The sequence below is a fragment of the Coloeus monedula genome, assembly GCF_965178545.1.
Source record: "Coloeus monedula genome assembly, chromosome: 20".
NCBI lineage: Eukaryota > Metazoa > Chordata > Aves > Passeriformes > Corvidae > Coloeus > Coloeus monedula.
This window is the reverse complement of record NC_138800.1, coordinates 5,976,387-5,991,179: the sequence shown is the minus strand read 5'-3', so window position 1 is coordinate 5,991,179 and position 14,793 is coordinate 5,976,387. Positions and strand designations below refer to the sequence as shown.

The 14,793-nt window shown below is 44.4% G+C and overlaps 1 protein-coding gene across 1 annotated transcript; it reads right to left on the bottom strand.

Moving 5' to 3' along the window:
* Window positions 1-272: 272 nt before the first annotated feature.
* Window positions 273-14,178, bottom strand: TMEM248 (transmembrane protein 248). The gene is made up of 7 exons (XM_082294793.1): window positions 13,989-14,178; window positions 5,576-5,750; window positions 4,747-5,032; window positions 3,151-3,301; window positions 2,310-2,493; window positions 1,758-1,901; window positions 273-890 (listed from the first exon to the last, which is right to left on the bottom strand). Exons 2-7 carry the CDS (start codon window positions 5,732-5,734, stop codon window positions 870-872), a joined length of 945 nt encoding a protein of 314 aa, XP_082150919.1. The 5' UTR covers window positions 5,735-5,750; window positions 13,989-14,178; the 3' UTR covers window positions 273-869.
* Window positions 14,179-14,793: the final 615 nt, after the last annotated feature.

The following is a 14,793-nucleotide window of genomic DNA, read 5'->3' as shown; positions in this document are numbered from 1 at the left end:
AAGAAAAAAAAGTTTACAGAAAGCTGCTCTGCAGCAGAGACACACAATCCTGGCTGGAGGGCTGGGGGTGGGAGGCCAAGTGGAAAAGTCTTCCAGATAAGTCTCTGTGCTGACTGGTTCTCTGGCATTCAGCAAGCCAAATGAAAAACCAAAAAAACCAACCAAAACAAAACAAAAAAAATCAAACAGTTCTTTTCAGTAAGTAAGAGTTTAAAATGGGACTTCACTTCTTAATTTTTTTACTACGAATAAAAGCACAAGTTTGTCCTAAATACAGCACTATTAAAATGTGAATATGTATTTTTTTTTTCTTCCAAAAGAAAAAAAAATAATCTAAAATGTTGATATCTTTTCTTGCAAGCAAGGAGCAAATGGAATAAAGTATGAGGCCACACAAACACACATTGAATTTATGTCGTAGATTGGTGGCTTTGGAAATGCAGGATTATATCAAAGGTGCATACTTGGTTCAAACACACTGTACAGATTGGGCAAAAAACCAAACATCTCTTGGTTGCTTTGAGACACTTGCAAAGGCATCTTCACCTGCCCAGGTGCAGCGAGACAAAAATCTCTGGCTCTGCCTCTGTGGAGCCTTTTCACTGGAGTTATCTACACCAACACTGGGGGTGTCCCCAGGGAAGGGCCGGAGCGTTCCGGCCGCGCCGCGGGACGAGCGCATCTCCTCAGACCTGCTCTGGATATTCTGCTTTTATAAATATGTACAAATCAATTACAGGCACTTTGAAATGTCTTTGGTTGGAATAAACCAACATTGCAAGGTAATGGATTCACAGAGTGTTAAGACCCAGGCTGGGTTCAGCAGGCAATGGTTTTGGTTGTTCTTGGGAGAAGGAGAGGGGGGATTTTTATGCTTCTGACAAAGCAACCTGGAAAAAAAAAAACAGAAAATATTTAAATAAAGGCAAATTCTTAATCCTGTAACAGTGATATGACTTATCTCTGTGCAGCTGGCAGAGCTGTCCTTGACTTTTCAAAGCAGCTTGGAAAGTCTGACTTGGAAAGGAAATCAAAGCGAGTCTGAAGGTCTTTTGTACTTGGCAAAAATCAATAGAATAAAAGTCCCAAACCACTCAAAACCAAAAAAAAAAACCCCAAACAAAAAACACCTATACAAACCATCCCAAACCAGCTTACACCACAAAATATCATCAAGATCAAAAGGTGTCAACACTGGCTTCCTACTTCTCAATTAAATATATTCATATTTAATCCTTCAGGCAAACTACAGGTCCCCAAGGCAGTATTTAACAATGACTCTTTGAACAGCTTTGTTATTAACTTAATTCTGATTAACAACCAATAACTCTTTCAACAGCTTTGTTTTTAACTTAATTCTGATGAACAACCCTTAGAATTATGTATCATGTTTTACTCAAAGTTTTCAGTCTGTTGTAATAAAAGAGAAATAAAACTATTTGATGCCACCTATTCACTGTTTCACACAAAACAGTTCAAGTAGCGCCAGCATTATGGCAGAAGAGTCCCAGCCCAGCACTTCCTGAGCTGCAATAATTCACTTCTGGAGAAGAGAAATCTCATTTGGAGGATCTCCAAAGCACTTGTGTGGATTTTGTAGCCCCCACCTGCAATGTCCATAATGAAGCACCCATGTCTCTTTGAAAGGCAATTCAATCCCCATCTCCAGAGACAAGAAAAACCAGTCTGTCCTGTGTCCAAAAGGAGCTTTGCTCTGTTTTCTTATCAGAGTCAATATTTTGTTACCACACACTCACCTTTTCAGAGCAGAACTCTGTGTTGCTTTGCCTCAGCTTGCTTGGTCTGCCTTTAATGACTGCATAGCAGAACATTGTAATCACCATCACGAAGAGGAAGTAACTGGTGTGCATGAGATGCAGGTTTATTAGGGAGCGATCATCCTGCACACAGAAAAGCAAATTAAAACCATTTATTGACTTGGGACGTGATATCAAAGCAATAATTACCAGCTCAACCCAGAAATTACTTCAGGAATCAACTTCCTCCCCTTTACACAGCAATGGAAGTGATTCCTAATCGTGGCACAAAATGTTTCTGGTCTTAAAAATCTGTTATAGATATTTTTCCAAATACTGGCAGAGGCTTTTGAGAAATGATTTCAAAGTATAAATGGTGGTTATTAAGAGCTGTGAGGCACATGGATGAAGACCATCAAACCCACTGGGGTGGAGCATTCTCAGCCCTTGCACCACACAATAAACCAGCAGCAAAAATGACAATTTTAGGAACCATACTGAATGAAAGCAGAGCATTTACTGAAAATACCAGAGGAACAGCCCAGCACTTACATCTGGAACGATAACAGTTAGTTTGGGATTTAAAGCATGGTAGACTTTCCCAATTGCTCCTTTGTAACACCAGAAGGGGTTGTAATCCTGGGCGTATTTCGTGTTCGAGTCCCTCGCCGTGGTGAAGATCTTGTACCACAGAGTAGCATTGCTGTAGGTTTCAGGAACACAATGTGGTGGCTGACTGCAACAAAACAGAAATCATCAGTACCCTGAATTGCATTTGCCACGTTCAACCAGGACAACTCTTCTTCTCAAAACATGGGTTTAGTTTGGGTCTTCCAAAGCAACAACAAAACCCCAAAGTTTAACCAAAAGGGTCTATTAAAAGCCACATGATTGCTACACTGAAATTAGAATTTAACTGCATGTTGTTGCACTGAGCCAACATCCCACAGCTTAACTGGAAAAACACTGCTTTTCCTAAGGCTTCACAGGTTGGATGGAACAGTGTCAGGGAATCCAGACAAGACAAAGGGAAGATATTCTGGTGAAGGCAAAGCAGCATTTGCCTTGTGCTGATCTCTCAGCAGGGAAGGGGGTAAGAACCTTAGTGTCAAATCTCATCTCTGAAACTCAGTTATGGGGTAAATTCCTTAAATTTCCATGGACTCTCTTGCTCCCGGTGAATTTTAAATCACAGTTGAAAGGCAGGAGTTTAAAACATCCTCAGAAAGATCTCAAAGACAGCAGAGGTTTCGAGACAAATGTTTTACCATGGGGGAAGGAGTGCAAGGACACAATTTCCACGATCGACAGGAATTTTCACAGGGAACTAACAACTCAGAGGAATTAATGAGCCAGGAAGCAGCCCATGGAGCAGAGTTCCCAATGCACTTACACTGTGACTGGGAATACATTGCTGGCTGCTGTCACAGTCATGCAGGTAGTGAACACAACCTGCTCGCAGTGGCCGTGCAGGACACAGTCATCGGAGTTCCAGGCAGCTGGCAGGGTGAAGGTGATGTTTATTTCCTCGTGGGATTCTCTGCCTTTGAGAAACAGAAAAGGAAAGCTGGGTTTTGGTTCACAAAAGTATCTGAGCAACGATCACTGGGATAAGGAGAACACACAAATGACTAAGGCAGGAAGTATCACCTTTGAATCATCCAGGATCTTTACAGGCAACAAAGCAAGCAAAAAGAAAGGTAAAACCCAAAACAAACTACAAAATCCCCCAGCTGCTGCTCTTTCTAATCTCTCCCAGCCTAGAACTGGTGTCATCAGGCTGCTTTCAGAAATTAAAAACTGTTTATAAGTGAATTCATGTGTGTTCAGAGATATTTATTAGAAAAATCTTCCTCCTCCTAAGAACTTTGTTCTGCGTTTGTTTTTTCTGATGCTCCCTTTTCAAACTGGAGATATTTGTATAGAGAAAAAGGTGTGAGCAGATACTGAACTGCACACTAAGTCATGTATGATAACTCCATGTGGAGAATTTCAGGCTGAAAATAAATCCAGGCTGCTGCAAATGGAACTTGTATTTGGTAGCTCTTAAAGCAGTAACAAAATAACAACAGAAAATACAGCAACGCACATTTGCAGCTCTCCACAGGTTCAAGACATCCAACATTATTACAAAACGCAATTCTGGCTGAAAGCTAAAATAAAAGTGAGGTTCTAGTATCAATTTCTATTAATTCTCTATGAACTCCTGTCAAAACTTCCTGGCAGGCAGCCAGAGAGCAGATTAGTCTCTGCACACCACAGAAACCATAATCATCTTATCTGGTGCTCTTTGTGATATTAAAGCTGATTCACTTATGCATTTTAGATAAACTAGAATTTTTTAGACAACATAATACTCTCTACTGCATCTACGTCACATTTGAAATGTCAGTTGAGGACCTGATGGATCAAGGCAAAACTGAAGAGAGTCACCGTTTGGAATTTTGCTGGCTTAAAAATGACCTTCCATTGTCATTAGGTTAATCATTTCAAACTGCCAAGCCTGATCTTGGCACACCTGCAGGTTCTTTTCCATTCTGAATGCAGGGAAAAGTTCCTCTAACAAACAAGTGAAGGGCTCCATACAGGAATAAACTCACAATAAATCTGGGAACACATCTGTGTTCTGTGCATAAGATTCATCTCACCCATAAGAAGATGGTGAATTTTTATTTGATCATACAGTTATATAAATCACAGAATTATTTAGAATCATAGAATGGTTTGGGTTGGAGGGGACTTGTTTCACCCTCTGCCATGGGCAAGAACACCTTCCACTATCCCAGGTTTTTCCAAGCCCTGTCCAACCTGGCCTTGGACACTGTCAGGGATGGGACAGTCACAGCTTCACAATAAAGAATTTCTTCCTAATATTTAATCTAAACCTACTTAGTTTCAGTTTGAAGCCAATCCCCCTGAGAAAGGTTAGAAAAAAAACCTCTAAAAGCCAACTGTAACCTAAATTTTAAAAAGGTCCATCCTTGCCTACCTGAAAGTCCAATCTGGTGCCCAAAAATTGTGGAGCTTAGGTGTGTGACATTGCGAGAGTATCCCCCAAAAGGTCTCAGAGGGTCCAGGGTCAGCGTGATGGTGACAGAGATGTTGATGGGACCGGAGTCCTCGAGGGCCTGTGGGGACTGTGTGGAAGACCTGGCCTGCCCGCTGGTCACGGTGCTTTCTGGAGTTGTGGTGTCGTTGAGGAGGTGCTTCAAAGTTTCATTCTCAGATATACAGAAGTCCAAATCATTAAACCTCAAGAGGAAAGTATTCCAGTCCTTAAAACAAAGGGGGAAATTTCAAGCAGATGAGGGAGCTCAGGCCTCTCTCGGTCCCATCCCGCCCGGTTCCAGGCCATTTAACAAAAATCACACGGCTCACAAAGCAACACAAACACCACCAGGGCTGGCTCAACAACAGGAAAGTTGTTTGTAGAAGTCAGATGGGTTCAATCCCAGCTCCCTCCCCTGAACTAATAAGGAAACTTGGTCTGTTCTCACCACGCTCCGGGGTGAGCGGTTTCTGCCGAGGTTTCCCTCGTTACAGGACAGTGCTGAGGTAAGAAGTTCCCCAAACCAGCTAAGTGACCCTAAATAACAAACAGAAAGGTTCCTAGCCACAGCAGGGAAGAACCATGACAGATGCTTTGGCCTCATCCTTGATATAAAACAAAACTAACAAACATTCACTCCAACAGCCCTTCTGAAAGTAAAATGAAGACAATCCCCCACACAACTCTGTGCTCTCTATGAGGGAAAAAAAAAACCCTCATTAACTTCAGGCATGTTTTCCAAATTAATATCCCTGCTTTTTGCACATACCTCTGTCATTTCTGGTGATTTGATCTCCTTGATTTTGAAGAAGTAGCCCAGTGTCAGGAAGGCAATGGCCATGGCGCTCACGCTGATCATAAAGACCACGAGCGGAGGGCGGCTGCTGATATAAACCTTCAGGTTCTCCAACAGGTTTATGTAGAACATTATTCTGATTGTTCACCTGAGGGCAAAAAATGTTCCAACAGAGTCACTGGAGTGTGTGTTACAGGAGGGGGTTGGTGGATCATGTAAGACAAAAGTTTGACAGCAAGAAATAGGATCTTACACAAAATGAGATTCAATTACGTGGCTGTGCTGTTCACTGAGCATGGAGTGTGTGCCTGAAATGCAGCAGCAATCGAAACAGCCTCCACATCACCTTCTCAGGGCCTCAAACTGCCAGCTGGGAATGGATTTGAAGAAATGAGGGCTTCCAGCACAGCCCAGCATCGCTGATAAGTAATAAACCCAGTTGTTGCCTTTCCCCAGGCAGGGTATCACTGCTACATTTTAATGCCAGTAGTGTCTGAATGCACCAAATTACAAATCAAACTTTGCACAACCTTTGGAAACTGAAGCTGGAGCCTTAAGGATCCCTCTTCACCCCATCCCAAATGCCTCTATTTTCAAAACAGGATCTGAGAAGCAGCCCTACATCACTTTAGGCTTTTGCATCAAGAATCCTGTGGGCAGAAAACCCTAAAAACTGCATTAGGGTGGAGGCTGGAAGATTCCTGGTCTTTATTTAATTCTTGCAGGATCTAGAACTTTTTGTTTTGTCTGTAAGCAAAGCCAGGACCTTACATGCTGAGGAAATGTCCTCAGTCATTAATTCTTGCCCCAAATATAGTATTTTGTCTGATTCCCTTCCTGAATGTTCATCTGCAGAGTAAAAAGACCCAAATTATTGGATCAGCTTCCTCACCTCCACTCACAGGGAAAAGCAAACAGTCCAGTGTTAAAGGGCAGCCTTGTGTCACCTCCTTCAGAAGCTCTGCAAGGAGGAACTCCCAGCCAACCTCTTATTTTTGTCTTACCTAAAATCCTGGCTGAAGAGGCTTTTAACCCCAACTAAACCACTAAGGCAGGAGCTGTTCCTAGCAATGTGCTGCTGATCTCCAAAATTCCCAGGGAAAGGCAGAAAGAATTCTGCACTGCAAGGGTTAAAGCTGGAGCATCCATATGGATCTGGTAACATTTAATTAAGGCTCCCTGCAGGTCTGGATGATCCCCAATGACTCCCATTGTTGTCATTTACAATCCAGGTGTAGCAGGGCTGGAAAGTGGCAGCTCTGAGGATGAGAAAGGGACAGGGCAAGGCAAGAGAGGGATCTTTGATGTGATCTATTGATTTCAGAGAAAACAAGAGAAGGGTAAAGGAGGAGCACTCAGACAAAGCCTTTTTCAGAGCCCACAGGGTACAATGATCCCAACTTCCTTGTGTATACTCAGGATTTTACTGGCAGAAACGCTTCAGTTCCTGTTAACAAAAGAAATATTGACAGAACCTGCAAAGAGGGGAAAATCCAACTCAGGGAGAAGAGACAGAGGTGCAGTGCCAATAACACAACCCTGGGCTGTGCCTGCTGACTCCCCACTCGCTCTCCTGGCTGAAACCTGCTGAGACAGAGCTCTCCAGAGCTCAAGATCACATCCTGGGTTTATTATTTTGCACCATCAACCCCTTTCCATACACCCTGCAAAGCCCAGGAAGTTTTCCTCAGTGAGAAGTGGGTGCTGCAAACATCTCTGCAAACCCAGAGCAAAAAGCAGGGAAAGAAGAGGGAAGAAAGGCAAAGATGATGAGAAATGTGCACCTTACCAGAAGTTTGTCCCAGAGCAGCTGTGGCACAGCCAGCCAGGCCAGTGCAGGTGTCAGGAGACAGGAGGGACAGGGGAAGGGAGAGCTGGGGCTGGCAGGGATCATGCTGGGAATGATCCGCCCTTCTGCTCGTTCTGCCTATCTTGTCCCTGGCAGCAAATTCCTTAAATGAGCCCGAGCTAAAAATCCCAAACGTTCCATCCACAAGCAAAATCCCAAACACTCCTTCTAGAAACATGGGAGATGTGTGGAGATGGAAGGAGATCAAAACCTAAACTAAAGCAGAGTTGTAGGCAGTGTCCCCTCCTGAGTTTCCTTGTGGAAAGAACACAGATGCAGGGTTTATTGCAGCTTTTAATCAGGGCTGAGTGTCACCCACAGCACATCCAGGGCTGGGATTCCTTTTTTAAAGGGGTTTCCAACACCTCCATTAGAATGTTTGTTTACCACAGGGTCTAAAACCAGCTTTAAAAAAACCGGGATGTGCTGAAAAGCCTTCCCAGAGAAATATTTGGGCTAATATTTTTATGTAAGAGATCACCAGCTTTTAAGTGCCAGTTGTTTAATATGCTGTCATAACTCAGTGGCTTTGAAAGCAATTAGAAAATGCTATAAGCTGCAATTTCTGAGGAATAATGTGCCTTCGGAGCATTTGTGAGGGAAAAGGGAACAACCGTGGATTTCAACACTGGAGCTGACATGAAAATAGCAGTGCAAGGAAGGATGAATGTTTCCATGCTGCTGCCTGAAGAATTACTAATTTTTTTACCAAAGTGCTTAAATAACTTTAATTATCACAGAACTTGTGATTCAGATCAGTGCATTACATCAAAATGTCCACGGATTTTCAGGGTTCCTTAAACTCCTCTCTGTTAGAATCACAATGCATCACAATTCTTCTGCCAGCTCTTGTAACAAACTTCCTCCTCTGTGTAACTGAATAACTTAAAGAATATCACTTAAACTTTTATTTCTTGTTCACAGAGTTAAAACAAACAAACCAACCAATGCTTTTACCTCCTGGCAGGTCAGGCAAGCAAGATCAGATTTCACTTTTTAGCCAAATAAATAATTTAGTGAGCGGCTCTAATGACTGCTGCTGCCTCTCTCCACTCCAGCAAAGCCTTTTAATACTTGGTGCAATAAAAATCTCCCCAGTCAGCCTAAATAAGGAGCTCAAGTGCAAGGGGAAGAATGAAAACTGCCAGGCTGGAACATTGGCCACCAGCTCCAAGGTAATTGCTGGGTAGTGAGGGATGTTCAGCAGGAGCAAATGCCAGAGTTACAGCTGATGGAATTCACCAGGAAACCCTGGAGATGTTGTGCTCTTAAATCAACATCTACAAACCCAGGCAGGTAAAAAGATTAAAGTGGTAAAGGGTGGAAATACAACAGTTTAATCTGTCAGAGTCCCAGGGAAACACAGAATTGGGCAGTCAACTAAAAAGCAAGAAAATATTGTACAACTGGGGGGATTTTCCTCCAAAACAGCTCCAGACAGCAACTACAAAGGAGTAACATTGTGAATTCCTCTTTATTTGTATAGGAAAGAGTGTGGAGAAGGAAGCTGCTGAAACAGACTGATGAGTTTTTAAATTACAAACAAGGAAAATCTTGAAGCCTATTGCAAAGACCAAAAAGTCAATGCAATGAGTCACAGCTGAAGTATTAAATTCCCATTTTGAGCCTTAATATCAAAGGAGCTGAATTCCTAACAATAAAAAACCCATATGCTGCACTAAAGCAGGTATTAAAAGCGAAATTGCAGTTGCCAAAGTGAAAAAAAACCCCAAACATGAATTTTAAAGGGATCAAAGTCATCTGACATTTTTGTCAATAATGTCAACTACCATCCCTGCCATTAGAAAGCTTAAAATGATGGCATTTCCTCACAAATATTTCCCCTTCTTGTTGTGCAGGTAAGGTAATCACTCTAGAGGAGGGGTTTGAATATAAAACCACCACTGAAATATCCAAAAGTGGAAAATTGGGTGGAGGAGAAGGACAGGAGGCAGCACTGCTCCTTTAGGATCTCACAAGTTTTCCAAGCCTCAACATCTTATTTCACAGAACAGTGTTTAAACTGAGCTGTGCAGCTCAAAAAAATAAATGGATGATGTTTTCAAAGATGCCCCACTACCAGGCATGCAAGGGGGTTAGGAAATGGGTCAGCTCAGGGTTAACCACTTAAAATGAAAATAATGTTGTGTGCCAGAGGAATATTTATAAACATAAATCAAGCAAACCATGGGAAACCATCCATAAATAAATGCAAACAAGGCAGTGGTGTTCATCCCAAAGTGCCTCTCGTTTAACAACAATAAACAGCAGCAGGTACCAAAATTCTCTTTCATTTGGTTTTCTTCTCTTCAAACCAAATTTGATGTCTAAGAGTGAAAATACTGAAATACTGAAGCTAAATAAAAATCAGAGTTGGGTGAGCTGGGGCTGGTGCTGCTTAACATTTTTGAGGGTGACAAGGACATGGGGTGAAGCTTGGCAATGACACCAAGCTCTGTGGGAAGGGATCCCATCCAGAGGGATCTGGACAGGCTGCAGAGGTGGCCCTGGGACAACCTGATGAGGTTCAACGAGACAAGTGCAAGGATCTGCACTTGGAAGTGCAGGAAGACTTTACCACCCTGATATCTGGGGAAAATAGAGGTGTTAGTATCTGCAGCAGCTTCAGATCATCGTTTTAGGAAGTGTGGATCCCTGTGGGATGGAATTCCACAGCCTAAAACCTTCCCCAGCAGCAGTAGGGCAGGCAGGAAGGAGGAATTCATCCTAGAGGAATCCTCCAGAGCACAGCTCTACCTCTGTCCAGCTGAGCCTCTTCCCCTCCGCAGAATCAACAACCTCCTAGGAAATGCCAGCAGATTTCTCCTCAGCACAGAGGGACAGAAGCAATCAGGGCATGTGGAGGAGGAAACTTTATGAAAACATCCCCTTGGATCCTTGAATCCAACCAAAGAGAGCCCAAAGCTCAGCAGCCAGATGTGCACAAACACATCCGCTGCAGTGCGAGATAACGGGGAATTGGCTCAAGCCAGACAGTGGCTTATCAGTTTGCTGAGCTATTTCATCCACAAATATTTTACTGAGAAGAAAACCCGCCCCCCCCCTTTTCCTGGAGCCTGGAAGCTGAAAATGGCAGGAAAATGGCTTTGCATATGCAGAGAGGACATTGCACAGGGCAGGAGGAGAACAGCACCTGGAAATGTGGAAAAGGACATTCCTTCCTCCTGGCATCCTGATAAAGGATCAGGATGCAGAATATTAACAAAAACTGGGGACTTGCATGGATAGAAAGGAGCAAAGTGGTTCATAGTTGCATGAAATGTTTATTTTCACCTCTCAAAATACTGTTCAAAGCTTAATTAATCATTTCAGCATCCCCAAGAGAGGCCTGAACAGTAAACATTTCAGGCCTGCCCATGGAACAAAGCCAAGGAAAGGAAGCAATTTGGTCAGTGATAGAGAATTTTAAAGATCAAATTGATACTGAATTTTAAACACCCAAATTCCTGACTTCAACTCCCTATAAAGACAGAAAACTTTAAATACAAAGTGGATGATGTAAAAAATAAAAAGGAAAACAAACATTACTCAATCTGTGTATGACAGCCCTTCCCAACAGACTTGTGTTGTTCAAAAAGTCTGCTGGATTTACCACAAGCACCTGAGCTTTGTGCCAGCTGATACTCTTGGGACAGCAAAGTTGATTTTCATTTCCCACTGGAAGAAAAATTCGTGCAGAAACAGACAAATCCAAACCAGTTCCAAGTATTTTTCATATGCTACGAGTTCTTAAAAATGATGAATGAGAAAAGGGAAGGAAAGTTGAAAGTCAGGCAGCAGAAATAGAGTGAGGACGCCTTTTTTTCCCTAGTTCAATGAACCCTGAATTCTGACTTTTGTTAGAAGTGAAAAACATAATTTAAAACATAGCCAGCTGTAAAATCAAAATGAACCCAAGCTCTGGTTGAAAATCAGACATTTTGATGCCAAACTTGAGGCCGGCAGCCCTGTTTGCCAAGAGCCTGTGCCATAAGAATGAATCCATTTCCATATAAAAGAGCTCATGGGCATTTTTAAACCTTCCAGCTTTTCCAAGTCCAAGTCATGACTTACAATGTGAGTTACCATAACTCAAATCACCCAGACTGCAATAAAACACACAAGAATAGATGAAGGACTTTTGAAGTTGTATTAAAAATGCTATTCTGCTTACTGCTGCTTAGCATGAGAACCTGTGAGAGGAAAGGAAAAGTAAAATAATTCAATTTTACAGGATTTTTAAAGATCCATGAGAAATCAAATTCTGTGTACACTGAACTGACAGCAGCCAAAAATCCAGGAAGGCTTTAATCAAGGTGTGAAAATTCTCAGTAAACATTCAATAATCAGAAACTGGTTGAGTGACCAGTTCAAGGTTAATTGTTGACTTCATTAAAGTCCACTCATTAAGGAATGTGGGACCTAATTCAGCAGTGAAAGTGCAGAGAAATGCCAGGAAAAGGCTCTTCAGTCTCTATGATGAGAACTGTGAGGAGACAGGGATGCAGACAGAAACACAGCTTGAATCACAAGCAGAGAAATGACTGACAAGCTGAGGAAATGGCAGCTTTGGGGAATGGCAAAATCAGAGTTTGGGTGTGGAAAGAAGGGAGAGAAGCAGCAAAACAGCCAGTGGCCACTAACGAAAATATAAACAGCAGCAAAAGCAACTGAAATAAGGGACCTGGGCAACAGCTGAGCTATCAAGGCTATGGCTGGAATATTATCATGACTGTGTGCTTCACCCCCACTGCTCAAAGGAAACAGGACCTGAACTTGCTCAGCCCAAACTCCTGTGAGTTCACTCTCCATTTTACAGATTAACAAAACCCAAAATGCCAAGACATTCACAAGTTTTCCTCCAAATCAGAACCTGGGAGTTCTGAGTCCTGAGAACCAGTTTTAATCACAGGTCAGCACAGTCTTAAAAAGAAAATAAACTCCCACCCAGCCATGCTTTGGGTAAGGGGAGGTTTACGAAAAGTAACACAATTCTGACACCAGTGAGTTCCATTAATAGTTTAGGGCTCAATTAATGAAACAGCTTCATTTCTACAAAACCTGTGATATTATTTAATAAAAAAAGAAGATGACCACAGCAACCAGAGCTGCAGGATCAGCTCCGGGGGTGTCCCAGGAGGGGCCCACCCCGGGGTGCTGGATGTGCCAGGCTCTGTCCCTCCTGTCCCCCGGCTCCCAAAGGACACCGAGCTCCGTTTGTCCCCTGCCCTCAGCTGCTCCTGGGCACTTCTCCGAGCACAGTGACTATTCTGTTTTATCAGGTGGCCTTTCAGGTTCTTGTCTTTCAAGTGGAAATGAAGAATCACATTCCACCAGCGCCGGAGCCACTCCTCAAATCACGGCAGGTAACAAAGCTACCCAGGGCTTAATCCTCTTTGATGAGACTCGGGCCGGGGTCAGGCAGCATTTTTCAGCTACAATTCAATGTTATCTGTGCTCAGGCTGCCACCAAAGTTATCTCTGGGCCGTGCACACCTGCTGAGCAGGAATTGGACTGCAGCCATCAGCTGATTCCCAGCGACCTGGGGAAAGGCAGGTGCTGGGAAGCGGCAGCAACTCACCCGGTGAAACTCGAACCGTTGTGTCCTGCCCAGAGGCACCAGGACTGGGGAGTATTTCCTGTAACTCAGCCTTCAGAAAAACGCAACAATCATTTACCACAACAGCCAGGCCCAGGTATTTTTCCTCCACCACGTTCTTCCAGCGGCCAAACTTTGGGCAAGTTCAGCGAGGATGTGGAGAGCAAACCTTAATGAATCCTTATCTAAGATCCGGGTTTGTCTACCAGGGCAAATTTACCCAGATAATTCCACCTCCACAGCTAATCCTGCAAATAAATTTTCCCAAACACAAATCCTTAAAGAGCAAATAAAGGGAAAAGGGGGGAAAAAAAATCCCAGCTGTGCTGTAATATATTCTTTCCCAGGATGATTCTGATCCATGGTTTGGATGTAACAGCAGGGATGGAGCAGCCATGTTCTAGGCATGATGCTCCGGGAATTTTATTATTAAAACCATCATAAGATCATTAGTCAAGTTAAACCCCCCAAAAAAGTGAAAGAGGATGAAATACGGATATACAGAAAACTGGGGAAAAAATCCCCAACCAACCACATTAAAAAAGCCCAACGCAGGAATCACCGCTCAGAAGCTATTTTGAAACAGAACTATTTTTAGTGCTACAGAAATTATTATTTTTCACTTGGTTTTTTTTTTTCTGGTACAACGCCACGCGTACAAACTTCAAGCTGACGACCTTTCCCAAAATATTTTTTTTTTTTAAATGTAAATACTAAAGACAAACCAAGGCTACAACCCCCCGGCCGAGTAAAACCACCCCGAGCCCAACCGGGACCCGAGGCTCGGGGGGCAGCGCAGCGATGCCCCGGCCACGGCCCGAGGCTCCCCGGGGGCTCTCCCGGTGCTTCCCCCGCTCCCCCCAACCCCGGAGCGGCCCCAAGGCGACCCCATCCCCCACCGGGCCGGGCCGCAGAGCCACCCCCGTCCCCTTCTTACCGGCGTCCGCGGCGGGGCTCAGGCCCCCGGGCCGGGCGGGGCTCAGAGGCGGCGGCGCTGCCGTGCGGGCGGGCTCTGCACCATCGTCCTGCCCTGCCGGGGCTGCGGGCGCGGGCGGACGGGCGGAGGAGAAGCCGCTCCGCGGGCAGCCCCCGGGCCGGACACACGGACAGGCCCCGGCACCGGGCCCCGCCTCCGCCGCCGCTTCCGGGCCGCAGCCCTGACCCCTCACCCGCCGCGCGCGCCGACGGTGGCGCGGGGGGGACAAGATTGAGGCGGTGCCGGCAGCGCCAGAGGGGCCGGCGGCGGGCGGGGCCCGGCAGCAGCACCGAGAACGGGCAGGGAGAGATACCGGGAACGGACCGGGAGAGGGACCGGGAACGGGTCTGGGCGCTCAGCGCGTTCTCTCCTCGGGCCCGAGTGCTGCAGCCCCGCGATCCCCGCTCCGGCCTCCCTCGCAGCCCTCAGGATGGTCCCCGCCTTTTCCCTCCCCTTTTCCTCTAAAAACTGTCCCCAAACACTTTTTGTTATGTTTCCTAAAGGTGTCCAATACCTAGGAGTGTTCAGGGTGAAATCCTTAACGCAAACAAACCATCATTATCTTCATTGATATTTTTCGTGATAAACAATATCATTGTTTAGATTGCGTTATTATCTATTACTGTACATTATTAATAATTAGTGTTATTAATGGTAATATGATGACGATGATGATGTTTCCACGAGGATAATGTAAAGTCTGGAGCATCACAGAGCGATACTGAACTAAGAGTGGGAAAAATAAAGCAAATTTCTGATACTGTGA

Bases quoted from the DNA above. Each gene is read 5' to 3' on its own strand.
- TMEM248 (XM_082294793.1), bottom strand. From the start codon at position 5,734: ATGTTCTACATAAACCTGTTGGAGAACCTGAAGGTTTATATCAGCAGC. The intron at 5,033-5,575 runs GTATGTGCAAAA...CTTTGTTTTAAG, and splicing joins AATCACCAGAAATGACAGAG to GACTGGAATACTTTCCTCTT. The intron at 891-1,757 runs GTGAGTGTGTGG...TTTTTTTTCCAG, and splicing joins CAGAGTTCTGCTCTGAAAAG to GTTGCTTTGTCAGAAGCATA.